The sequence below is a fragment of the Lagopus leucura genome, unplaced genomic scaffold (assembly GCF_019238085.1).
Source record: "Lagopus leucura isolate 7727_CA_CO unplaced genomic scaffold, USGS_WTPT01 Super-Scaffold_100002, whole genome shotgun sequence".
NCBI lineage: Eukaryota > Metazoa > Chordata > Aves > Galliformes > Phasianidae > Lagopus > Lagopus leucura.
Window position 1 is genome coordinate 49,237,821 of NW_024962263.1, and position 26,605 is coordinate 49,264,425.

At 36.8% G+C, this 26,605-nt stretch overlaps 1 protein-coding gene across 3 annotated transcripts in view; it reads right to left on the bottom strand.

The window, feature by feature from the left end:
• Positions 1 to 26,605, bottom strand: part of LOC122179393 (ras-related protein Rab-10-like) — a 30,483-nt gene continuing 3,878 nt past the window's right edge. The window contains exons 2-6 of one of the 3 annotated variants that reach the window (XM_042870223.1): positions 23,992 to 24,052; positions 23,101 to 23,239; positions 14,419 to 14,508; positions 9,163 to 9,264; positions 1 to 358 (exon numbers count right to left, since the gene is read on the bottom strand). In XM_042870223.1, coding sequence (XP_042726157.1) covers positions 284 to 358; positions 9,163 to 9,264; positions 14,419 to 14,508; positions 23,101 to 23,239; positions 23,992 to 24,052 — 467 coding nt within the window. In that variant the 3' untranslated portion in view covers positions 1 to 283. The remainder of the gene's footprint in view (positions 359 to 9,162; positions 9,265 to 14,418; positions 14,509 to 23,100; positions 23,240 to 23,991; positions 24,053 to 26,605) is intronic. The other 2 variants (XM_042870224.1, XM_042870225.1) reach the window with 2 other exon arrangements.

The window sequence follows — 26,605 nt, forward strand, 5'->3', positions numbered from 1 at the left end:
TGTTGAAGTACATGTTTTTAATACGAGAAAAATAGTACATTTAGATTTCACCTGTGCAACCATTTGTATGCAGATGATTCAAACATCAGATGATTGTTTTAAATTCACATTAAAAATAAAAAAATATAAACATGTCAAAATATTTGCCAGCAACATTTCTGCAATAAAAAGGATGCCTAAATTCTGTGCTTTGGGTTTACAGACTCCCTTTTAAATTTTTTTTTTATGTTCCCTTGTAATAGTTAATATTCTCTGAAGAGGAAATGAAATAATAAACAATATTTCAGAATGCACAGCAGGTTCTCTTCTTACTTTCATTTAGATCCACAACATCTAAGTCATATAATACCCAGGACTTCTGTAAAACAAATAAAAGCAAACATTTAATTAAGATAACTGGAAAGCAGTAGTTGAAAAACTTGAATTTTCACATATTTTAATATGTAGAAGACCTGATGAAGCCACTAGATACACTTTCCCTTTACATATTTAAATAAGAGATTAGAGTTTTCTAATAAATTAAAGGGAGACTGATGCTCCCGCAAGTTACAGCTTGGTGTATTTACATTCTACAGGTGCCTCAAACATCTCTTCTAACTCTGAAGGTGGCAGAGGATGTAATGTCTTCTGAGGAGACGCTAGAAACCATCATGTAAATACTTATATGAATTGGTCAAGATATACCAGTTCTTCTGTTGACTGAACTAATTTTCACAGATTTGTTATTAATTACCTTAATCTTTGAAGTATTAGGCATGAGATGCAAAGATCTAGTTGAAATAAATAGAGAAATATAGGTCAAGAGTACCCATTAGAAAAAGGCATAAACTATTACTTGATAAAAAATATATTGCATTTTGTGAAATTCACTACAGTTGCTGTATTTTCTTAAATCCATTACAAAAAAAGAAACATAAATAGCCCCAAATGGAAGCAACTCAGTCTTTATCACAATAGAATTATCATAGCAGCTCTCTGTCCTGGTAAAACATTTATTTGCAGATTGCAAAAGCAGATTTAAAAACTAAAATCAGCAAAACCAGAACTCTTCCTTTCGGCAATAAACACAACTAGATAATTACTGCTGCTGACCAGAGAAACAATCAAAACCAGTTGTGCAATACAGTACTAGTAAATGTTGCAACTTTGAACTCTAAAAATATGAACATCGAAACCTGAACTCAAACACAATGACATAAAGATTCATTGTCACCCGCCTTGAAAAAAAAACAGTCTGAACTCTACTTGCCATTCTTGTGTATCCCTCTTGGTAGGTTAACCAAGTATGCAGTGATATACAGAAAAGTGAGTGCAACCACTGGAATCACCACATTCCTCTCTCAACCCAAACCCAGCAGTCATGAACTACCACTTCTCACAATACAGAGAAGCTTCCAGAAAGTACAGCTGTCCCAGCTGGAATCCGTGATATCCAAAATGCAGGGAAAAAAGGGGGAAGAAGAAAGTGGCATAATGTAGTCCAATGCTAGTCATTATTTAAAATCCAGTAATTACACATACAACGCCACAGAATTATCTGACTATATTCAGAAAGGTTCAGCTAAAATTACTTAGATGAATCTAAATGCGGGGAAAATAAATGCTTTCTAATGTTAAAGTAAGTCTTATGCCCCTTCAGTTCTTCACACGACCTAAACTTCTGGAGAAGATGCATGAAATCATTTTTTTCCTGCTTTGTAAGACGCTTGAATACAAGTAGCTGCCATTAGAACTTGTGCTACATGGAGACAGTATTTTATGGTCTTTGAGCAGTGATTGTAAATACAAAGTATGATATCCTTTCCAAAAAAATCAAACCAAACATAACCCTTTGTCACCTCAAGAACGTGATGTCACTCTGGTTCAGAGATAAGACACTGAGAAAAAAAAAATCCGGAAGATAATGGTGCAAAAAGAAATTTAGAATGCACTTTTGTTGAGACCAAGAAGCAATACTGAGCGCTGATTACTGCGGACACAAGCTGAGGAGCTTGCATTTCACACCTGCTTTTTCTTAAGAAAAAAAATATCAGTTCAAGTAGTACGAGTGTTACAGAAAAATATAGAAAAAAATTCTGAAACAATTTCTGAATTTATGATGAATTTATTTAACTTTAAAGGAAAGAGATAATTTTAAAGTGTTATAGTTTATAAGTAATTTCAAAGAATCACAGAACGATTTGAGTTGGAAGGGACCTCTAAGATCATCTAGTTCCAACCCCCTGCTATAAGCAGGGCTACCTCCCTCTAGATCAGGTTGCACAAAGCCTCATCCGGTCTAGCCTTGAATGTTTTCATTTAATGCTTTCAGTTAAAGGACAATAAGTTGTGTATTCCTTGAATGCTTATGATTTTTATTTGCAAATATTTTACTGCAGAATAGTGCTTTTAGGCAGCCAGTAAACCACTCCTGTATAGATACAGCAAGGATCCTTAGCACTATAGGTGATTAATAACGGCAAAACCTACTTGACAACAAAGTTGTTCATACTGTCTGTAAAATCATTACCTGCTAGTACTTAACAACAAATTACCTGGGACAGAAAGACAAGAACTATCTCTCCACAAATAAAGAATAGGTAATCGTTTGTTTTAATAGGCACGTAAATGTTGAAGACTTAAAATATCACTTCAGTTTGATTAGCCTTTCGTACAGGTTCTTCATCAGGCAGATAAGGGCTTGGGATTCATTTAAGCAGATGTGCTTTGCACACATTTAAGTGCATAATCATAACCTGAAGAGATGCTACGAGTCCTGCATGAAGAGCTGAAGCAATGAGTGCAATCCCACATAGTGCTGAGAAGGAGCCCTGAAGAGCTGCAGCACTTTTCTCACATGAAATTAAAGAGGGGAAGTATGCAAATTTTGCCCATCTCAGAGAACAAGGCAGGCAACATTCCACGCTCAGGGCTCTCTCCTAGCTCACATTTCAGCTCAGTCTAATGAAACTCTTCCCTTGCAAGGCATCCAACAAACAAAACAGCAGAAAGGTGAAAGGAACCAAAGTGGTATGAAGCTCAATTTTTCACTTCAGCATCATGGACAAAGTGAAATCTTGAAAATAAAGCTGCAGAAATAGATGCTATTCTACCCAGTAGTGATTCTAGTAAGACATTGCAATCTACTGCTAAAATACTAGTTCAGCACAGCAGACGTGTCTCACCAAACAGACAGGCATCTGTTTAAGCATTCTAAGCTCCCTGCAGAATCAGTGGAGAAAATCAGATAGGATCAGCTACTCCCCACAGCCATCTGGTCTCATCACCAGCTCTAAGGCAGAAGTTGTGTCACTATGTTACAATAGATACCTAACTTGTAGATAGACTGTGATGACTGGTATCCCTCTAATTATTATTTTTTAATCAGGTAAATAAAGCTAAGTTTGTATACAAAGAGAAATAGAATCAGAAAATAAGGGAAGTTCTTTGAATGGTTTCTAACATAATAAATTCATACAGCTCAATTAAGATCAGCAGCCTGGTCCTTGCTGGAAATCTTTTCAGATTAGCAGCATTAAGCCAAGCTGGATTTACCTACTGTGGCACCAGTTCTCAGTATTTTTATATATTTTGGAGACACAGTTCACCACTGGTTTGGTAGAATTTTTCTGTATACATTTAAATGCCCCACCCAGAGTGGAGGCAAACCCAGAGTGCCTGCTGGAAAGCTACTGGTTTTAGAGAAATAACCAGAAGAGACTGTAACTGAAGCTACTACTTCTTATAACTTCTCTAAACTCTGGGGAATGTATCCTCTCTAAATACAAAATTATTGTGGTTAATGACTGCAGTCTTTCTGTTTATATTTAACAGTGATGGTTGACAAAATTCAGCTGGCAGAGGACTTTGTGTGATGAATATCAAGGGACTTCCGAACCTGCACAGCCAGAAGACAACAGCTCAATTATTAAGATCAGTCCTACAATTTCCTTGCATCCTACTTTCTCTGTATTCTGTAATACTAGGCTTGAAATTGTTCAAAATACAAGCCAGTCCTTTCCCAACAAGGCACAAGCAGTATCAGATTGTTAGCAGGGAAGGTGATAACTTCCGGGGCAGGGATAGGAGTAGGAGAGGATAAAGAGAAGACAACACTGCTGCAAAACACCTTCTTCAATAGATAGGAATGGAAGTCTTTGTTCCCAAAACCTGCTATTCCACAATGCTTAAGACATCCAACCCACTAACAAAGCATAGGTCTCTATCTCCCTCTCCTGTTAATAACATGTGACTATGACAACATTGTACTGCAGTTATTCTGCAAACTTAAGAAAAAAACTATGCTTTAAAAAACTCCAACACCACCGATCATTTGGTTAAAGTCAGGATCAAAGTCAAGGTTGAAAGAGCTGGGCTTGCTAAGCTTAAAGAAGAGAAGGCTCTGGGGAGACCTCATTGCAGCCTTCCAATACTTGAAGGGAGCACATACATAGGGGGGAGAATGGCTGTTTACGAGGGTGGATAGTGATAGGACAAGGGGGAATGTTTTTAAACTGAGACAGGGGATGTTTAGGTTAGATATTAGGAGGAAGCTTTTCACACAGAGGGTGGTGATGCACAGAAACAGGTTGCCCACAGAGGCTGTGGATGCCCCATCCAAGGAGGCATTCAAGGCCAGGCTGGATGTGGCTCTGGGCAGCCTGCTCTAGTGGCTGGCAACCCTGCACATAGCAGGGGGGTTGAAAATAGACGATCTTTGAGGTCCTTCTCAACCCAGGCCATTCTATGATTCTTTCAGAGTCAGTCAATGCCAAAAGCAAGTCAACTGTGTTCACTTTAGTTTGGTCTTGAACTTATTTAACTTTAATAATACAAAACCAGAAAGGCTGCTATACACAGTTCTCTATTATCAGTGGAGAGAGAAAGGCACCTCCAGAACAGAGTATCATCTGACATGTTTCTTTCCATTGACTGTAGGTGGTTCCAGACAACTACATCAGCCTAGTCATTTTTGCTGGCTAAGGTTGCACACTAAGAAGAATCTCATCCTGCATACTCAAACATTATGATTTACTTTTGATTTACATGGCCTAATTATATGTTACTGTTTCCAGAACAATGTCTGGCTTATTCAATGTTCAGAACAGATTTTTTTGAATTAAACAAGATTGTATAGTAAAATTAGGCCCTACATTGTTGCAACTCTATGTGAGTTGGTACCACTTACCATTTTTGCTTTAATGTCTGTTCCACAGTTCCCATGTGTACAATGCTGAACATACTACTTAGTGTCACTAGGAAGGTTATGAAGCTAAAAATCTAAAATAGATCTAAAATACAGCATTATGAGTATTATGAAAAACCTTACGAAGAATTAATATTCTGTGGTCAGTACAAGATAAGTAAAGGACAAATAAAGCCAGGGGCTTCATACATGACTAAGGATAATAAACAAATACTGAATGTGCACTGCTTGAGATAGGGATCTTTTGGACAAACTACAATTCCCAGAACCATGGCAATAATGAATTCTGATTTCCTATGGATTTGTGTCTTGCAGTGCATTAAATTTGGTATCTGCGCTGCAAGCTCCAGCTGGAGTGGCTGGTTGAAGCAATTTTCTGTCTCTGTGTAGTTATCTCTGTCTAATGTAGTATGAACTAATGCTGGAGACTTTCTATCTGCAGGGTATTCTGGGATGTACTGCGTTATCTCAAAAATCTTGTTGCCTTGGAAGGGAAGTTAAAGAGATCAAGGAAAAACAGAACTGAGGTCTGCTACTTTCATTTCATCTCAAATTACATCCAACTGTTAAACTTTAAATGTTAACCTAAACAGTACAGGAAAGTTCTTAAATGAATTTTGACTCTACTCTGAAGATCTGTATTTATTTAATATAATATTAAAATAATCTTAGCAGTTGATCACTCTTGGGAGGTAGACAGAATTTAAGGTTTGGTTAGTTTTATAGCTGTCTTCAGAAGAGAGCAAGAACTTCAGTTGGTTGTTTTTTTCCTTTTGTTGACTATAGTTTCCATCCTTCTGCTCCCAGTTTAGAAAAATACCAGCCACTGCACCCACAAAGAGAAATACAAAGGCTTGCAAGACTTTTTAAAAAGCTGATTGAGAAGAATACTGCTTGTCAGCCATGAAGCCAAACCACACTAAAGTGCAAATAGTAACTGCGTTCTCAGTGGTAATTTGGGGGGGTTGGTTGTTTTTTTTTGAGGACTGAATCACAGGTACAGATAGTTCACTGGCAACAAGAAGCACTGCTAAGGAACAGCTGTCATCAATTAATAAGCAAGTTTAGGCCTCTCTGAGACTTGCAAGAATTATGAATTAAAATGTTATTTGTCAACAGGTCTAAGAAAACCTCTAGGAAAGGCTTTAAGTGCCATTAATATTCATTTCCACTACAGCCCTTCCAATAAAATAAAAAAACAGTTATTAGTAACTGTTGTGATTGAAAACTGTGAGCTAACTATTCTCAAAATCTGGTATAACTCCACAGCTGTTACCAGTGTAAGTTCTCAAATAACATCTGATTGTTTTAATGAGGCTACCCATGCAATTTAGAGCTGTGGCATTGAGGCTCATCAGAGAATGGTTTTCACAGACTATAAATATCTGAAAAATTAAATAGTGCTTCAGTTATCTGAATCACTGAGATACAGAAGTAATCTTCCTCTCTTAAGCCCAATAAAAGTAAAGCCTCAAAAGCAGAGATAGCAGTGTCTTATAAAAGTAACATGCTCTACTGATTTAAATCTATTCTACAAATAGAAAAAGGCAGCACAAAATGATGATAAAACAAATCTACCTTTTAGTTCCAATTGGGAATACTCATTTGAACCACAACTTGTTCTAAATCTCAAAAGAATCAAGAAGCTCACTATTTCAGTATGACCTCTATAACTCCAGATGCTGATTTTCCCCATCTACACGTTTGCTATTAAAAGTAGTTAAAAAAATGCCCATGGTAGATAGCAAACAAGACTGCATATAAAAAATCCAGAATGTCCTGAGATTAATGTAGATACAATGCATCTGAAAATGGTTTACTGTCTGCCAGCTTGCCTGTCTGCCTGTCTTCTCAGTGACTTCAACCTACCTCCAAAAAGCAAGGCCGCGCTGAATTTCCAAGAAATTCCTTAAAACAAGTTTCCTCTATGGGACTAGTAAAGCAATGACAAGCTTCCACCACTGAAGCATCTCATTAGCCTAGAATAGATGATCCTACTGCAGAAGTAAACGAGATACAGTATCCTGCTACCAAAGACACAGCTGTCTTGTGCCAAAGCGCTGTGCAATGCTGTATGAACATATCTTACTATTGCAGAGTGAACGTGTGACTGAAGTGATCTAGACTGGCATCTGTCGTGTCATTTTTTCACAGTTACTAGTCACACTTCCTACCACATTTTTTCTTCTTCACAATTTCATCGGTTACAGGAAGTTAAAATTTAAGTGGTATATTCAGATTTCACAGTTTTATGAACAAGCAAATTATTTTGTTGAACCTGATAACCATGATGAAACTGTATGATGGATTTTTCTTTTTTTCTCTGAACTCATTCTTCTCAGGCCAGTGGCAGAACCAACTGGGCTAAAGAGTTTCTTGTTTAAATCAACACATTCCTTTCACAAACAGTTGCAAATTATACACCAAAGTAATCGTAACTGAGGTCCCAATATGGATTGCAAATATTTCTAGAGTGAAATATTACTGCAGACAAACTTAAAAATTCCCAAGGATGTATTTTCCAAACACAAATGCATGCATGTAGACTGTACGACTGCATTATCAAGCAGTTCTAATAATTATACTCCATGCTGGAGTATAATGGTCTAAACGTGTTTGCATGGCCACACTAAAACCCTATTGATTTTCATGAAGATTAGTAGGAATACTAAAGCTCCACTTGAAGTAAAATGAATGCAAGCAATCTTGGAGTGAGAAATGCCCAAACACCATTTCTGAATGCTGCAGACAATTCTCTCAGATCTTACTAAATGCACTGTGCAGAGATTATAGCTTCACAGATATTTGTCTTCGCAGCAGCTAGGATCATAGCTTTTGGTTTGTAGTTTTTATGCTTCATACTACAAATATATTATTTATTTACAGTAGAAAATATCTTTTTAATTTACAAGAAAACTCAGTTATCTTATTTTTTATTTTTTTCCAGCTATTCAAAGACTTTTCATTGTCCTCATCATCTAAATAACACTTGGCAGTTAAGTTGCCAAGTTTATTTTCATGCTAAGGGAACCAAAATCATATATATCAAAAACAAAACACAACAACCCAATAAACTAAAGTTTGTGTTATTGTATGATAGAATAAGACCCTCATTTAGAAGCAGTCCAGCCCGCAGCTACTATCCTGACCATCCCCTATGGCTATTTAATGAAAACACTGCAAGTTGCGACTTTGTCAGTAATTTTGCTCGTTTATCTTTATTATGACTTCAAGAGTATTCAGAATGGAAGGCTAGTTTTGTATAACTGATATTGGTGATGAATGGCAGTGATAATGCACTGCATGAAGAACATCCATTAATGTCTAAAATAATATTCTACTGTCTAAAAATAAATTGTGATGCAAAACATTTTCATAGCTAATTAACAGTAATTCAGTCCCACACAAGATTTTTTGTACGGAAACCCTGAGTAGCAAGGACCTTTTTCACCAACACAAACTAGGTAGTTAAAGATGCTGATTGCGACAGCTACAATATTGATTCTACTACTAATTAACTCAACTCTTTAGATTCTAGTAACTTCAAATGCACTAGTGTAAATCAACCAAACAAACAGCTATGATTTCTGGATGAAACATTTAATTGTTGAACATAAAATGTCCACTCCTTTCATGAATATGTTGCCTCATAACAGTGTGCACATTCTGACGAAACTTAAAGAAAAAAGGGAATTATCCTGGCACAGAAATGGAATTATCCTGTAACCCCTTAGTATGAAGTATGGAAAGAAAAGCCACAAATGCAGCTTTCCTGAGTTTTCATCTTCTTCTTGAGCAATATTGTACCTGTTCTCCTCTGTTCTCTTACAATTCTTTCTCTGTATGTCTCTCCCTGTATGTCTACAGATACAGGATCCTCCCAAATATCACTGCAAAACCAGCACTAGTTGTTCTTCACTAAAGCTATCCTATGCTTCCACCCCTGAAATCTTCCTTTTAATTTTTTCTCATCCTACCTTTTCCAGTATTTCCTTAGTCAAAACTGAAAATGCATCCTCAATGTTCACGTTATCTTTGGCACTGGTTTCAAAAAAGGGTATCCCATGTTCCCAAGCAAGCTGGAGGAAAAAAAAAAAAAAGTTGGCAATGGGATGAACAGTCTTTAGAAAAATAAAAAAAAAATTGTTAATACTAATAGCAGTAGATGTGTAGGTGCTTCTGACAGTTCTTAAAAATAAACGTTGACTAAGAAAACGTCAGCTCAATAAATTACACTGTATTTACTCTCAGTTTATAAATTTCAGATATGTCTTAAATATATATATTTTTTAATTTATGTATTTTCCAAATGAGTTACTCACTTTGAAACTTGTTACTTGCAAGTAAGGTTACTCTCTACTGGATCTTTTCTCAAGGTCTTCATTTGTTTAGAAAATGAATCACTTCCTAGGCAAGTATTTACAGGAAATTCACAGAATGCTTGCAGAAAAGGACAGGTAAAAATTTGAGAAAAGATACAGAAAAGCAGGCATGATGGAATAAAAAAAAAAAGAGATGCAGCTTTTCACCAAGTAGAGAGAAAAGGGCAGAGATAACAAACATGCAAAGAACAGATGTGCACGTGAAAATATATTATGGTAATAGGTGAATAATGAAAATGCTTAGAGGAAATTGGCAGCATAGATTTTATATTGGCTAATTTTATTTAATTTGCTTGTTTTCACTCAATTCCAGTGTTCCTCTCTTACAGTTGGTTAGGTAATATATTGGCATAAAGAATAAAAAAAAACTCTACAAAAATCACAGCTTTTCCAGGTCTTGAACTTATTTTAATTTATACAGTTAAATACATGGAGAAAAAACAGCTGACTCTTGCCTCCCAAGGGAGAAGACCAAGGTGGGAGGAATATCCACCAGAAGAACCATAACGGGAGTGTCTATTTACTGCCTTTGTAATACCCTCTTGGTACACATCTAGAGAAAGCAATCCCAATCAAGGAAAACACTCCTACTGCTCATAATGTATACTAACCACTTAATTTGTTTGGAAGGCTCTTCATTAGGATAAAAAGTCTAATATCGCTTGCCCAGAGAAGCCGTGGATGCTCCATCCCTGGAGGTATTTAAGGCTAGGTTGGATGGGGGCCCTGGGCACCCAGGTCTGGTGGATGGCAACCCTGCACATGGCAGGGGGTTGGAATTAGATTGTCTTTAAGGTCTCTTCAAGCCTAAGCCATTCTACAATTGCCAGTTATGATTGCTTTCAATGAACTTTAGAAATAACCTAAAAAATTAAAAAAAATAAAAATAAACCTGGCACCTTACGAGAATTCAAAAATAAGACATGCAAGTACAAGAATTTGAGTGTAATATTTTAATTAAAACATTGTAAGAATGATATTAAGGTAGGAAAAAAGCAAGCAAAATGGTTTATTTTCCAAAATACTATAATGAAATATAATTTCGAAAATGAAGAAGCTACCTGATACATTTCTTAAGAGAGACTATTTCTAAACTCAAGTAGACTGCAATGAACATCTTGTTCTGTCATCAGGTCACTGATGTTGAATAATCTGGGTCCTACCATAGACCTCTGCTGTACTCTGTCCTTTACTAGCCACCAACTAGACACATGACCTTAAATTGCTACCCATTGCATCAAGTAGTCCAGCCAATTTTCATTCCATCTCGTGGCCCATTTGTCCTGCTCACATTTCCTGGCTTCCAAGTGCCATGTGAAAGTGACAAAAGCCTGAATTCAAAATATATTACATACCACCATTATTCCTCTGTTCACACACATTTTCTGGTCTTATAAAAAGCAATCAGCTGGCAACGCAAAATTTACCCTCTGTTGATTCTGCCAAATCATCTTTTTGTCCTTTAAATGGATGGAAAAGGATTTGATGACACAATCCTTCTCATGGATTGAAGGCTGATTGACCGTAGTCCTATGAACCCTCCTTCTTTCCCTTCTGTTTCAAACACAGATGTCATACTAGCATTTGTCTAGTTAACAAGCATCATGATTGTTCAGAAATGATTGAGAGGCCTCAATCTTATTGATCAGCTTCTTCAGCACAGTTGGGTAAACTTCATCATGCCACAGACAAACTCAACTTTCCTAAGCAGTTTCTAACCTCGTGCTCTCCTGCTGATGGCTGATCTGCTTCCTCTCTAAGCCCCACCAGTACACAAAGAAGTCTGGGAAGAAGGTCCAATGTAAAGACCAACACAAAAGAAAAAAAATAACATTAAGTACATGAGCCTTCTGAGGTTGTCAAATACATCTATCAATGCACTCTTATTTTCTCCATCTGTGCACGATGTTGGACAAAGAATATTAATCACAGAATCATGGACTAGTTGACAAGAACCTGTGTGTCCACCTGATTCAACCCCTGCTCAAGCTGGGACACCCAAAGCAGGTTGCCCAGGACCATGTCCAGGCAGCTTTTGAGTATCTCCAATGAGGAAAGCTCCGGAAATATATGTATTAATATACGTACTATTTAAATTCACTTTGCAGACTGGTAAATATTGTGGCAAGCAAGTTATCTCCAAGTTTGGATAGATGAAAAAAATAATAAAATCAGTGTTAATGCAGTTGTAAGTATGAGCACAGCTTTATCTAATTCACCTCAAAAAAACTGGAAAGGCACATTCAAAGAATATTTTTTCTTGCCTTTGGGAACCTGTGTGTTGTGTATACCTGTAAATAAAATACATACACGTACAAACTGAAGGCAATAATGCTACTTGGAAATTTTATATTATCCTTGAGAACTGTTGGAGAGCTCACATGAAATAAGATTATATCTTACTTACAATAAGAAAATAAATAACGCCATAATCTTTTCCAAAGCACAGTTTTATTCTAATGTTTTTATCTCAAAATATACTATTTCCTAAAAATCCTGCTATGGTTCCTTAGTGTAGAATCAGAGAGATGTATCTGGAATATTCCTAGCACCGTATCACTGTGGAGTGCTTTTTCAGTCATATTGTAATCTAAGTTGTAAAGTCAAGCAAGCGAAGATGAGAAAAGGAAAACGAACAAAAGCCAACATTTTATTTGACTATTTCTGTTAGAAAGATGTGACAAGAGGAAAATGGACACATTCTAAAATGTCATATAATCTTCAATATTTATACTTATTTTTCAGTAAGTAATACATTTATATATTGATTTGGGGAGAGAGGAGCGGAGGAGCTCATAAAGGCTGAGTTTAAACATTTCAAATTATTAATACAAAAAAATCCCTTGCAGAGTTAAAATGAGCAATCAAAATGATGCAATTACAATTTTTTTTAGTAATTTCTTTGTTTTAGTTTATATACTGGCATATCATGGCTGCTCAGTTACAACAGATTACTATAGAAATGCCAATATACACAGTAAGATTCCCAGAAAATCCTTTGATCTTCCTTGCAAGACTCTGAGCAGAACAATACTCACAGCTTATATTCACAGGGTACCATGGAATGAATTACTATGTGGCAGAGTTTGCTGTAAACCATTTTTCTTTTTAATATGGATATTTTCATCTTCAAAGTGAGATTATGAGATTATTAGCTCACTCTCTGCTAATGCAATCTTTCTCCAGCCGTCTCAGTAAGATTCTTTGGCATTTCAAAATCACATTAAAGAACAAAACAGTGTAACTGAGGAGTTGTCTCAGAACACAGAAGAAATCTAGAAGGCAGACTCATTGGTAAAGAGGTGAAGACTTGTTCCTCAAAAAATAAAATAAAAAAAAGACGACTACATAAAGAGAAGCTTTGATTGTGATTAAGGATGCATAAAATGTCACTGTTAATACCACATGCAAAACCCTAATACTGCCCTCTTGTGCACACGTGTCCAGTGAGTATTCAGATTTCTGATAGTATATCCTTTGAGTGAAACTATACCTGTATCTTTCAGCAACCTTTTTCCATGTACACATACACATTACACTTTATGCTACTTTTAAAATTTTCCTGATCTGTACTTATATAATCAGAAAGAAATGATCAGCATGCTAATCCTCAAACACAGTATAATGTGCCTGACTCAACTATCTGACTGCATACCTGAAGGGCTCATTCCAAGATTATTTTTCCTGTTTTTCAAAAGAGGTACCATGCTTAGTTGCACATTTTTTTGAGTGATGAAAACCAGCCTGCATGCCACACACTAAAAATCTGCATGTCCATCCTGAACATGGCTTATCTTTCACACTGCTGTCACTGCTGCCAAAATGCATCACCCATATCACCTTCACTGTGCTCACATCCACTGTTTGGGCTCTGTGAACATTCAGCAACTGCCGATGAAGGCCAATGAGTGCCATTTTTCTCTACGTGGCGGAATTCAACCTTTGCTTCATGAACACTCCCTTGTCAAACACCATTCTGTCACACTGCCCCTCTGCTGCCATCAGCCATCATAGCAACAAAACATAATGGAATACTGGCAAGAAGACAACCTCTACTGCCATACCACCAACATCTGCCTCTGGCATTATGGCCCAGTATAATAATATAGGAGGCATTGTTTCCGGAGCACCACACACACAATCTACACAATCTAAATGTCAATTGTGACATTTAATCAGTATCACAATTTCTTCTTCCATTGAATGGCTCCTGGATCTCCACAGGTTTTCAGTGATGGTAATATTTGCCTTTAAAACAGTACTCCTCACTTAACACTTCTATAGTCTAATTTATACTGTAGCCTCAGCTGCGTAACCTATGGTTTCAACTAGAGGACCTGGATGTCCCCAAAATGTACACGTCCAGTGTTCTTCAGGATTACTTATAGATAATTAAGATCACAATGTGCAAGCTGCCACAATAGTTCTATATGGTTAGGCTGTTGCAAAAAAAACAAAAAAAAAGGCATTGATGAGTGCCATTAGGTATCATGAAGTGATGCAAAAAGTGCCATGTATTATATGCTAGCACTTCATACTAGAACAGTGCTCTGAAAATGCAGATTTTAAAATACTTGAAATTATAATTTGAAAAATAATTATAATGCCTGAAACTATTTAAGATCATTTTAACTTTCAAAATAAAAATCAGTACTCTGAAGAGAGCAGCCAGGCATTATTTAATGTATTTCTGTTTATATGCTAAAAACAAACAAACAAAACCACTGTTCTTTTGGAGCAATTCCTAACAGAATTTTTGGAATTCAGGAGCCTTTTTTCATTGTCAGGTGAACAGCTCATAGTCACACACACTCAGGAGAACCCAAAGAAAGCATCAGTGATTAATGGTACCTTTTCTCCTTTATGTTTTGGAACTACACGTTCTGATTCCTTATCACACTTGTTGCCCAGCAGTACTATGTCCACTTCATCACCTGCTTTCTAAAAGAGGACCAGCATTAATAAGTATCAAGTTAACAAAATAAATAAATAAATAAATAAATAAAAATATATATATATATATCAAACAACATAACTCACACAAACCATCAACACAATTCCCTTGAAAGTAAAGGCTATGTTTCCTCTTGACCTTTTCATCTGTAGAAATGTTTTTCATCAGTTACCAAGATCCTGAGAAAAATGGGAGGACTGCAAAGAGCAAGAAAAAGCCACTTAAAAGTAAAAGGTATAATTTGGAACACCCTTCATGAGGAATAAAGTATATGGTGCATGGGTTTCATCTTCTGATGAATGCTTGATGTTGAGGCTTCAAAGTGACTGGAAATGCTCCAAAGTCACAGACGCTGCCCTCCCTGAAGTAATGAGATTGTGGATTAGCATGTTAGTCAGGTCTGCACCCAGCACTGAAAAGAAAAAACTAAGGAATTTGCTACACCTGAAAGAGTACCTCTCCATACTTCACTTTTGCACACAGACAGCAAAATTACAGTCCAAGTGCTCAATCTCAGCATAAAGTTGGATTATTCCGAGACACTTGGAAGAAGGCAATATATTTTTTAATGAAGTAAAATTTTAAAAACCTCATTGACTTCAAAAGGAGGAAAAATGCTAGCATTCTGACCTTGTCTCCACCCTTCGTTCCACTAATCCAGTTACATACAGGATGACTGTGAAATGCACTGGATGCTTTACATCAGTGTTATTTTAAGATAAGCTATTGTAACTATAGATGACTGCAATCATGACAAGGAAATGGAACAGTGGAAATTGCAAACTGACGTTTGCTGTTAAAAACATAGTATTTAAAACCACTTTTGAAGCCTAAATGGAAAAAATGTCTGTGTTTAGAGACGAGTAACTCAAATATAATCTGTTTCCACAATGTACTTTGAAAGCAAATGCTCACACAGCTTCTCTGATGACTCAGAAGGTTTGATCTAAGGCTGCTGATCTCTCTGCAATGCTGCTGATGAAATCTCTGGTCTCCAATAAAGTCTTAATTTTTATAACACCAATCAAGCTGTAGGGTGTCTCTGTATCTCTTCCAGAGAGAATTAAAGCTACCTCATACCTTCAAAAGTTTTCTGGGGAGAGACTGAAAGGGAGAGACATGCACAAACACATCTACCTATTCAATATCACAGAATATGACAGAAGATGCCTCTTCTCAGAAAAAAAAGAAACCCAAAACAAACTAAGAAAAAAAAAAGCACACTGATAATTCATCACTACAGCTGCAGAAGCAGGCCAGGCTGGCCAGGCTGAAAGTCACTGCTCTGCTGTCACCTGTGCTATGACTGAACAACTTCAACACCTCAAACCTGATTTTCAGAATCTGTACAAACTCGGGTGAAGACATGTCAGTTCCCCAGAGCACACACAGATGCATGTGGACACAAGTATCCCCTTTCAGAGAAATTGAAGGAAAGATCTCTATTCACTAAGGGATGACAGAATCATTATTTTTAGTCTGTTTGCTCTTTCACAACTACTTGCTTCATTTGAGGAGTACAGCAGCACAGGCACAATTTATTATTAAGGAACGCCATTTCATTTTTTTAATCCACTCTCATTTTAGAGTCAGCTAATCTCATTTTATAACCACAGCTGATGTTCAAGATAATGTAGTATTAAAATGAAGTAAGCTCATCATAAGAGTATAAAGTACAGGCCTGAAATAATCAATCAGTCTAACCTGGATTAATCGATCAAAATGCATTGGAGCTTTACCCATTAAGGTCAGTGGTCCTCCTACATCAATAGATACACACACGCATATATGTATATACACACACATCAGTCCTTAAAATAGAGTAAATAGACGATTTAATCTGGTCACGCAATCAACAATTTATTTGAAAGACTGTTGTATGTAGCAGAAGGGCTTCACCAGCGACATTTGACTTTACTCTGAAGTGAAATGTGAAAGGGAAATAGTGGCATCCTTTCTGTACAAAAACATGAAATTCATACTGCAAATTTATTTCTGCACAAAGAGCAAGAATTTTTGAAGCAGGAATGTTCCTTCTACACTACTTCAAATATTAACAAAATTTAAAGGCTAGAGACGCCTTACCTTTCAGTAAATATATATTCATACATTAATAAAATTTAATAATTAGTTTCCACGTCAATTGGATTTTTAAGATGTTAAATTTAGTTCCTTCTTTTTAGAAAACTAAAGGATATACACAAAATGACCTTCATTCTGAAAACTGATTCTGCAGGTGAGCTCTTAAAAGATTAACTCAGCATGACTATGCACAAGTCTGACCATGTACTCAGCTGGCATAAAAACTGCAGAGGTACACTGATTCAAATGGGCCAAAAATATGGCTGTTCACTGCTTCTAAAAGCTGATTGTGTATTTCCATCCTCTTTTATTTATAGCTCAGAAATAAGCCTTCCAAACGCTGAATCTATGGCTAAAAAAAAGATGATTATTTTACAGTCATTAAGATGCTATTAGGTACTCCAGCATTCACCAAGATAACAGAGTCAGGAAACATTTTTCCCATGTCGTGTAAAAGTATAAAAATGTAATCAAGGCAAAAAGGGAAAAAAAATTACATTTCTTTGAACACTGGGAATAAAAATAAGGAAAACGTTTTGCCTTGGTATCTCTCAAAAGTACCTCAGAGTTTTGGTTACTTTCCTGAGTTTTTACTCTGCTTTTAACCTTCAAAGTCCACATTTTACTGAAGCTTCCTATAAAAAGAGAAAAACCTAACCCATCTTTTTGGAAAATTTCCAAAATGGCAATATCAGCACTATGCTTTCCCCCCCCTCCAAAAAAAAAGTGAAAGTCGTGAAATTCCTTGGGGCTGCCCATGTTTGTTGAGCAGTTTGGTGGAGTTTGGATCCATCAGGTTTGGGCTCGCTGCTGGGCTGCTGTGACGGGTGGCCACATGAGGGAGCAGCACCATAGGCTCCAGACCCTTCCTTGTATAAAACTCATTCAGTGAAGTGAGGTTCTCCTCCAGAAACACCACCTTGCCTTCCACCATATTTCCACAGCACAGTTATTCAGGGCCATGCTATTTTTATGATCACTGATTACATTTGAAATGGGAACAGAAGTTTGTTTTGGGGTGCAAATGGTGAACCTGAGAATGCAAGTCTGATAAATATGCTATTTTAATGCTACGAAATCTAATGACTGTAGTAGAGGAAAAAGTGCAGCATTATTTTTCAGAAACAAAGATGAGATAGAAATACATATTGGCATATTGCGAGATAAAGGCAAAGCTGGAGAAGGTCACAAAGCCTGGAAGTTTCTTCCTCTGGCTCGCTAGACAATGACACCAGAAATGCATCCTTTGTACTAATGAAGAATAATTTGTTAGGAATACCTTGTCCCCACAGCATCACACGTAGCATTCATACATGATTCTCACAGATACATCTTCCTGTGTACTTTTCCAATAGCCACATTAAGATCTCAATTACAAATGTCTTGTTTCCAGGACTTCAGTGGAATTGTACAAGTGATGGAATTTGTCTCTTAGTAAACTTTCACTTGATTAGAACAATTTATCCTCAAACAAATCTGGGTTTAGAGACATACCAATTTAGTAAGGTGACAAGGACAAGAAATTTTCAGGTCCACTAAAAGTGCTAACAATAAAACCCACCTATGAATTGGAACAATTCAATCCTTCTCGCACCAAGCTTTCCCATCTGAGAAATTAAAACTCAGAACAGTTTGAAGTCAGATTAATTTATATTTGCAAAGCACTTTGCTGTAGTGCTTTTATTTAAGCATAATGCAGAAATACTGTCACAGATCCCAACTCTCAGCTACACTGAATTGCACAGAAGCAGAAAATGGCACAATGCAAAATAAGCAGTAACATTTAATACCCTGGTTAACGGGTCACTTCTTTTAGAAACCACAAGAAAGCTAATATATTCCACAGCAGTACATTACGTCAGCAAGTGCTTGCAGAAAATTTCCAGCATGGTGGTAATCATTAGGATATCATAATGCCAGCTTCATGGCCATATTAGCACAACGAAAACCAGCCCAACGAATTTGAAAAACATCTACAGCCTCTCATCTATGTTAGTTTCCGGTGACCCAGACACCATGTGTGAATCATGCGAGGATTTAGGTTAGCAAGGACTTACAGAAGTCATCTGGTCTAACTCTGTGCTCAAAGTAGGGCCAACTTTAAAGTTATGACAGTTGCTCAAGGCCTTGCTGAACTGAGTTTTCAGCATCTTCATGGGTGGAGATCCAGATCCTCTCTTGTACCTCTTTGTGCATTTGACCACTACCACATAAAAATTTTTTGGCAGTATGTAAGCTACCCCAACACAACTTGGAAAGAACTGCTTTCTGCAACTGATTTGGCACATGGTTAATTGCATTTGATTTTTAATGGCCAAACAGGATCAGCCTTTTAGAACAGCTGCATTCAATAGCTAAAAACCATGCTAACAGACAAGAGGGACACCTTAACAAATAAGACATCACCTATGAATAATGAACAGCTTCAGGCTCTATAATAATTTTCCTACAGCAATTGTGCTCCTAATGAGTGCATTACGAATCTAATATGCCTGTATTGGATTTGTCAATGAAGTCCTAAGATACTCAGCTGAAAGAGTATTTTTCTAGTAAGCATTTTTATAAACAATCCTATTAGTTTCTTCTAATGCTGAATACAAGTGGTAGAATAAGGCATCTGCTACCACGTATTTCTGTCTTGAACATCCTTAATAATTCATTTTTAATAGGAAAGAGCTGTATTCCACATTTAAAATAATTAAAATATATTCTTCATATTTCAATTAGTTCCTCCCCCTTACCTTATGAGAACATTACTGGCAATCTCATAGCACTAAGCATTAAAAACTAGCAAGTTTTTAAGAAATCAATGGATTTTCTAGGAATGGTGAATTGCTAAGATTTTTCCAACAGTTGAAAATAGCAACAGCTTTTGCACTGAAGAGATTTTTAAAATTTTTTTCCATTTAAAACCTCTGTGTATGGAATTAAAAGAAGAAAGTGCAGTGTAATTACTGACTCGTTTAAAAAAATCCTGTTTGATTGGTTCAGGTGTAAACTTCATCAGTCTGGCATTTAATAAAACTGGTCTCTGTTTCCTTTCTTGATTTATTTATTTATTTATTTTTTTTTTAAACCCTTGCACATTTTTAAGGGTGCTGTAACAGCAGCCACTCTAATACTGGTCATTTCTGGGGTATGAAATACTGGTTTGCATTTACAGATCAAAGCAAATGCAGGGAACATCACCATCCTGAAGCAAGTAATTAATTTTCATGATACGCCCTGTGTTTTAACAGTTATTGCTTAAAAACACTTCTTTTGCAATGAATGGTCCCATATATTTTCACCAAGACACTTCAGAAATTGATATCACACTTGGCCTAAATTAAATTTTTTATTATTATCTAGCTTCATTACAACATTCACTAATTGCTAGCTTTGAGATTGGTACAATCAATCATGCAATTTACATTCCAAGAAATTGCCTAAATTGAGTATTTCTGCATGTTTTTAATATTTTAAACTAAGGTAGTACTTTCAGGCAGAAAGATTAAACAAATCTAGTATCAATAACTTGAGTATTCTTACATGGAAGCTTTTAAGCACCAAAAACAGAAAAAAGGGTCACGCAGGTATGATTTCCTGATTGAGTTATGCTGATTTAATCTAAGCCTCTTCAGCACTGTGGCCACGAGGGCCAGTCCCATCCTTCTCTCCACCCCAGCCTCATAGCCCAGCTGTAGTGTGTTTATGCTTGCACGTAGTAGCCCAGTGACTCAACCATTCCATTTTTGTAATTAAAGATGATAGGACAAAAAATGACCCCTCCAATGACTGCATGAAGTCAGGGCTATATTTCATACGATACGCGTGTGGGCTGCTCCAAAAGTAATACCTCCTATTTTATTATATTGGCCCATGACATCAGAGATCAAAGTTTCCCATCAGTATTCCGTCACATTTTGTTACCATCTGACAGACAGAAGAGGAGCAGTCTGACAAAACAGCAACCGATATAGAAATGTGTATGAAGCAATAACACGTCACTGAAGTCCTGCAAGGGGAAAAAATTGCACCTACTGATATTCACCGACGCTGAGTATTTTTGGAGAGCCAACAGTGGATGTGAGCACAGTGAGGTGGTGTGTGGTGTGTTTCAGCAGTGGTGATGGTGGGCCACCTCCACTGGTGCAGCTTTTTATAAGCATGACATACAGAATCTTGCTCATCACTGCTGAAAATGCAGAGCTAGTGGTGGCAACTGTCAAAAAATAGTGTTTTGTAGCTGTCTATCCTATGAAGCAGCAAAACTGCTTCTGACAAGTTCTCTGCAATACAAGGTAAAGTACTGTTAGGTATACAAATAGTCATACACAAGGAAAAAAAAAAAAAATGACTCACTCAGCTAGTGATGAGGATCTCTGGCTGTAAAACACTCTTGAAAAAAGCAACCTTTATCCATGAAATGTTCTCCATTCAGAGCATAGCCCTTAAATGAGCCTAGGACAAAGGGGGGAGGGAGGGGAGAGCCATAAACCCCCTTCTGGTCACATGGGAAGTGCAGGTAAAATGTTTGCACCTGTGCTTCCTGGGCCAGCCACCTCTTTCACCAGGTGCTCTATCATCAGTTCAGGTTATGACCTAACAGTTCCCCTACAGTAGCTGAATACTTGCTTTATTGAATAGTGCTACTGCATTCTTTCTATCTGTTATTTCCATGGAAATAAATAGGAGGCATTACTTTCAGAATATAGCTATGTATATACATACTATATATGTATATATCATGTCAGGGGATATACATGGGTAATCTACACTTTCAGCTACTATCATGCTGAGTTAAATTGTAGCTAATCATGAAACCGTACCACAAGCTTGTGGTAGCAACGGTAATGGGAGGACAGTTGGACTAGATGATCTTGTAGGTCCTTTTTCACCTTGTGATTCTATGATTCTATGACTTGTTTGCCTGACAGAAGGGCATGCACTTTTCTTAACAAAATGATAAAACACGTGTTTTAGGTTGAAGTGCATTCAGACAAGCCAGTAAGAATATTTTATCATCAGGTTTCCTTTGTAGCACATTATTGAAGTTACGCTCTGTTGACACTAAGACTTCCAAGATAGCTGTAAGGTCAGGGATAATGATGCACTACATTACCATAGTAATGTTCTTCATACTGAAGTAATGTATATGCAATGTCTTACCAACAGCATTAATATCCTAAGTATATATTATTGGATATATGACTGTGTGTTGTTCATTAATTCATCTGCATACTGAATGGGTGACAAGAAAAAAGGATTCAATTTGATGGGTTTTTTTCTGAACCTGCTTTCTGAAATGGGCTCTTCCAATCATTACATCATACTCCTACCAAGTCACAGAGGAGGTTGTATTGTTAAAAAAAAACAAACACCTGTCTGCATGTTTTTTTGATTTTAATCAACAACAAGCATTATCTTATTTGGAATCATACACAATCATAGTAACTACAAATTTTCATGTTATTACTTAGAAAATGGACCTGTCTCTATCCAATGGCAAACATATCAAGAGGGACTGAGTAATACAGGCTCAGCATACTGGGTTACGATCAGCTCAAGGACCTGATGCCTGAAGGCTTGTCAGCTCCTCCCTCCTCAGTTCCTTCCTCACATTGTTCTCACGCATTATTCTCCTGGCCTTCTTGTTCCTCCTGCTTACCTTATGCCAAGTCTAATATCTGTCAGACCTTTCTGTGAACCTCATAAACCCAGTAATGCAGTGGAAACCTACCCAACCGTTTTGGCTGTTAATTTTCCACCACGTTAGAGAGGTGCAGTGAAGCTCTGGGAGATCTGACAGGCTCCAGAAGCAGAGCAGGAGAAAATATTCAGACCCAGGACAAAGTAGGTGGGAACTAACACCTTGTCTGGCAGCCACGTACTGTTGAATCACTTCCTATGTCACCTGAAACCACATTTCCCTGGCTGCAGTGCTACAGGTAGCTGAGCTAAGCCACCAAAAAACGACGGTCCTTTTTGTCAGTTTCTCCACCTTGAAACCATCCTCTGAAAGGGAATATCCAGAAAGGGGAAATAAGATCTTTCATTTGATTTGTTTAATTTGATTTTTGGGATGAAGCAACTATGCAAAAATAATGGAATTAGGAATGGGAAATCACTGGTTAATTTTGACACTGAAGCTAGTTAAAATCCTTGGATGAGATCATGGAGATTGGCTTGTTGGTGTTATGAACGGTCACGCTGGTGACAAAAGCACTTTAACTCAGTATGTGCAAAACTGGATTAAGAGATTTATTTTCAATTTATTTCAAAAAAGCACTCCTGCATCAGTAAGGGCTTGTTCTGGATAATCTACGCAGTCTTTCAGTTTCACATAACAGTAATCCTACTATCATACTGTATGCTGAGTTAAAAGTAAGAAATCGTGGTTAGGAACTTACAGCTGAAGGAATAATGATAAATTTCATGCAGTCACTTAAAACATAAACTGCATTAACTCACTGATAACCTTCATTAAAAGATCGACCACTGTTAGATTTATTTACCTCATGTATGTCTTTCATCCAGCTTGTTACACTTTGAAAACTGTCCAGATTTGTGATGTCATATACAAGAACAAAGCCTTGTGCTCCACGAAAATAGCTTGTACTGAGTGTATGGAATCGTTCCTGGCCCGCAGTATCCCTGAAAGAAATCACAAAAAGTCCCCAATAAAGAAATGAATTTGATACCAATGAACAAACTGTAGAATGGTAGCATTCTGTAAACTGTGACACAGACAGGAAGCTGGTTTAGGTGGAAGATAAGTTTGGGGAAAAAGACACAATGTAAGAGGATGCAGAGATTCCATCTGCAGTTATGCTTTAAGAAAGCTGCCAACAAGCCTTCAAGATTTTTGTACTAAAACCTGAGGTGGAGCAACTTAAGGTCTAATACTGGTTGGTGAATTCATGTACACTTACTTCTCAAGATGTTAGATACTTGTAAATATAGGTAGTCTTCTGTATGGGATGCCTGTAGACATGGCTGTCAGCATTCCTAAATACCCTTTCAAAAAACTTCAAAACAAACAAACAGAAATAGTGTAGGTTCTCAAAGGTCCATCAAAATAGTTTTCTCTTGGCAGTCTTTTGAACATGCACTTGTTCATTAATGAAATACAGAATTTTCTTGCTTTCTCACTCCCACAGTGTTCTGATACAACTAAAAATAATTAATGTGGTTTGTAGATCTGCATTGTTTGCATGCTGCAAAAGTAGAATTTTGTTAAAGCGGCCTAGTAACAATTTTCTTTTTAACTTACTAAACTCAAATTGTAAAATGACCTACAACACAATAGTTGCGCTTTACAAAGGCATGCGATTAAAAACAGACGAGATTTTTTCATGTTGTAATGTACATTAGTTGGCTTTCATTTGTGACAGATTAAAACTTACCATATTTGAAGTTTCACTCTTGTACCACTCAGTGTTATACACTTCACTTTAAAATCAATGCCTAGAAGAAAGAAGAAAATCTGTAACATTTCTGATAATAGCATGGATTTCCATTTGAAGAATGTTTCTCAACTCTAGTTATCGTGCAGTTTAAGACAGAAAATGAAAAGGAATCATATCAAACAAAGAATAAGGAACCATAAGCATTCAAAATGGAAGTCGGAAAGAAAATTATTCAGTGGTGAAAACAGTTGTGTGTCAATACATTACAATAAAAGCAATGGATGGGCTTGTCAAAGCAAAAGATATTCTGACACTACGTGTACATGTACATATTCCATTAATAGGCATGTGGCAGGACAGCAGCCTTATGGGTTAGCCGCATTAATACTAGGCAAATGCAGTGGTGATTTCAGTTGTTTCCAGTTTCATCACAGAACAGCTATAGTTAGCAATAAGTGCTTACAAAGCTGTTACATGCAAAGTGCCATTTTTCTGTTTTTACTTACAAATTCCTAAAAAAAATAATCTATGGTAGCATGAACAGGAACAGAAATTAGCTGTATTAATTAAATGCAAAGATGAGCATACACTGAAATTCATTCAAATCAACAACATCTGTCTCTACAGTCTTAATCTCTCTTTATCCCAAATACAGGGTGTTAATGCTAAAATCAGGCATTAGCACTTTAAAACAGTGCCACACATTGTCTCTACATACATTACACACCTTTCCTTAAAGATACTTCTTACTATTTGTAGTGTTCTCATCTACTCTACTATCCAGTTACTATTCCAGTTCTGGTAAATGATTCCTGGATTTGTAGGCTGTTGCAGCTCCAAAATAAGGCTGGAATCTGCATGCTATCACTGCTGCCTTAGAGGAACAATGCTCCTCTCCAATTACTCTACTGCTGAATATTTGAAATACTTTTGAAATACTTTTTACTGGTTTCCCTGCTCAGATTTTCCCCCTACAATTTATGAAGGTTATTTCTGTCAGCTACGTTAAGTAAAGGTAAGGTATCATTGCCATAGCAGGTAGCACAGCCTTCCCCATGGTCAAGAATCCACAAGGTCAAAGTACAGCCACAGAACTTCATAATGATGCCATTCGAAACAACTACAGAAACTGAAAAAGCAGTGTTACTGCTAAATGGCTTTTGCTGGCAACAAAATAAAAATGCAATGAAAAATACTTTCCCTTCCTTTTTTTTTTTTTTTTTTTTTTTAAATTTCTGAACGTATTGCGTGCAAAATGTTGAAAAGTATGTGCTCTCATACAAGATTCCAAGGGTAATAACATTTTTGGGTATATGTGGTAAAAGAGTTTAAAATTATTATGATAATCATGTCCTTCATTTGATGAATTTTTACTGAAGCTTCAATGACAAGGGAAGATGAAATTATATAATCGGTGTCTGTAATTAATATCATACAAAGCTTCCTTGATGGAATGAAGAATGTTAGCTGGAAATGAAATTTAAGCCAGATTTGTCTGTGTGCTCGTGTAAGTTGAGATTTGAACGTTATGGAAAACATTTGCTCCTGAAATTCGCACAGTTTTGTTTAATTATCTGCATAGCTTTCTACAATTGATATCAGAGCACTTGAGAGGGACCAAGCAAGCACTGGAAGGCTGGAATGTCACTTTCAAACGATGCATTGGGAACACAGAGAAAAACTATATTCCAGCGAGGGATCCCCAGCCCTATAGGAAACAGTTCTGATTTGATGTACATTTTAATAATAAATTGATATAAGCTTTTTTTTGTTTATAAGAAGGGAAGCAGAGTGCTGAATCAGGCTAAACCTTAATCTAAATTAAAATAAGGCATATTGACTTCTTAAGTCAACTTCAAAATTTATTGACCTAGAAGGTCAATGAATGTTAGTGAAAAACAGAAGTCGATACGTTCTGCATGCATGAATTGTTCATGTCTTTATATGAAATTTTATGCAAACTTAGCAAATTGGAAAGACAAAAAAGAAAAATGAGAAATACAATGCCAAAGAGACAGCTCACAGATTTCAGATGCATTTAAGCCCATGTACTATGTAAGATGAACAACATAACAATGCTAGCATTGATTACTGCTCTTGAGATAAACGTAATTTGAATGCAGCAGCTTGTACTTGCTTCTCTTAACCTGTCAAATTATACAAAGAATGGGTACACTGGGTAAAAACTCAAATTCTAGTTGTTATGTCCAAGTTTTATAACCATGACATTAATTTATTTTCTTTATACTTAAAATATTAAGTATGCCCACATGAGGACTGAAGCACTTTAAATACTGCAAGGCCTAAGAAGCATTAAAATAGTCAGCCATATAGGAATTCAGTTGTGAATTGCCCATCCCCTCCCTCAATATCTATGAAACAGTCTCTGATCGTCTACAGAAGTCCTCTTCCAAGAGGTTTTGTGCAGCCTGCCTACTAAACAGTGGGCTCTGATGAACCTAAAGAGGTTCAATAAGTCGAAGTGCAAGGTCTTGCAGCTGGGTCATGGCAGCCCCTGCTATTAGTACAACTTGGGCGATGTAAGGATGGAGCATAGGCCTGCCAAAAAGGACTTGAGGTACTGGTGGGTGATAAGCTGGACAAGACCCAG